The sequence below is a fragment of the Otolemur garnettii genome, unplaced genomic scaffold (genome assembly GCF_000181295.1).
Source record: "Otolemur garnettii isolate 467f Iridium unplaced genomic scaffold, OtoGar3 scaffold00016, whole genome shotgun sequence".
Taxonomy (NCBI): domain Eukaryota; kingdom Metazoa; phylum Chordata; class Mammalia; order Primates; family Galagidae; genus Otolemur; species Otolemur garnettii.
The window spans coordinates 7,970,167-7,971,224 of NW_003852411.1; the positions used below are offsets into that span (position 1 = coordinate 7,970,167).

Here is a 1,058-nt window from a genome sequence, read left to right on the forward strand (position 1 = left end):
TTAAAATATTGGTTGAAAATGATAAAATTTACAAATATTTATTTAAATGCCTACTTGCAGTCAAGTAGAATGTAGAGTTCTGGATTGTGCTTCCACAGGAATTTGTTATTATAAGTAGTAAGGCCTTTACTACATTATTCCATCTCTGTGTGGTTTGTGGCATGGGTAACAAGTGTCAGCTTTCATAGGATTTGGATAAACCACTATGAGGGTTATGATGTCATTATATCTTGTCTCAAAATCAGCCAATTAGTATGGCATGTACACAATTTGGTTTGAGTCTTTTTTTTTTTTAGAGACAGTCTAATTTTATTGTGCTCGGTAGAGTGCCATGGTGTCACAGCTCACAGCAACCTCCAACTCTTGGGCTTAGGTGATTCTCTTGCCTCAGCCTCTTGAGTAACTGGAACTACAGGTGCTCACCACAATGCCCGGCTATGGTTTGAATCTTTTGTAGAATGAAATTAGTTTAACATTAGTAGGAAAGAGCTGATTATTTTACTAAATGGACTTTGGTATAAACATTCTGAAGTTAGAAAAATAGAAACAATAATTGTTAATTCACATTTTAAGAATGAGTGTCTGAGGAGATTTTATAACACAGGATTGGTGGATAAGAAACACATATATACACTTTTAAGTGATTCTTTAAGAATTTCTATATCCAGTTCTCCAAAAATTTATCTATTTTTTGTGAAGAGAATAATGGCCAAGTTCCAATGAGATGAAATTTGATACTATTATTCTTGTGAAATTTGAAACATAATCACTGTAGAAGATCTTACAATTGATAACGAAAAGATTCTTTTTACATACCGAATTCTTTCTCTTTTAGCACTAGTTAAGGGTTTTCCATCTTTAAGCCACTGAATAAGTGGGGCAGGAATGCCATTCGCTTTGCAGACCAGCTCCACATTTTCTCCTAGAAGGACACTGACATCACTTGGAATTTCAGCACCTGCCACACTTGGAGGAACTACGGAGAAATAATTAGGACTTCCATTAATAAGGCACAAGAATAAGAGTAGAATGTGAACGTTTTAAAACAATAACTGAGA

The 1,058-nt window shown here is 34.5% G+C and overlaps 1 protein-coding gene across 1 annotated transcript in view; it reads right to left on the bottom strand.

The window, feature by feature from the left end:
* The window catches only part of HMCN1 (hemicentin 1), a 440,557-nt gene that overhangs the window by 93,059 nt on the left and 346,440 nt on the right, over positions 1-1,058 (bottom strand). The window contains 1 exon segment of the mRNA XM_003785789.2: positions 817-976. Coding sequence (XP_003785837.1) covers positions 817-976 — 160 coding nt within the window.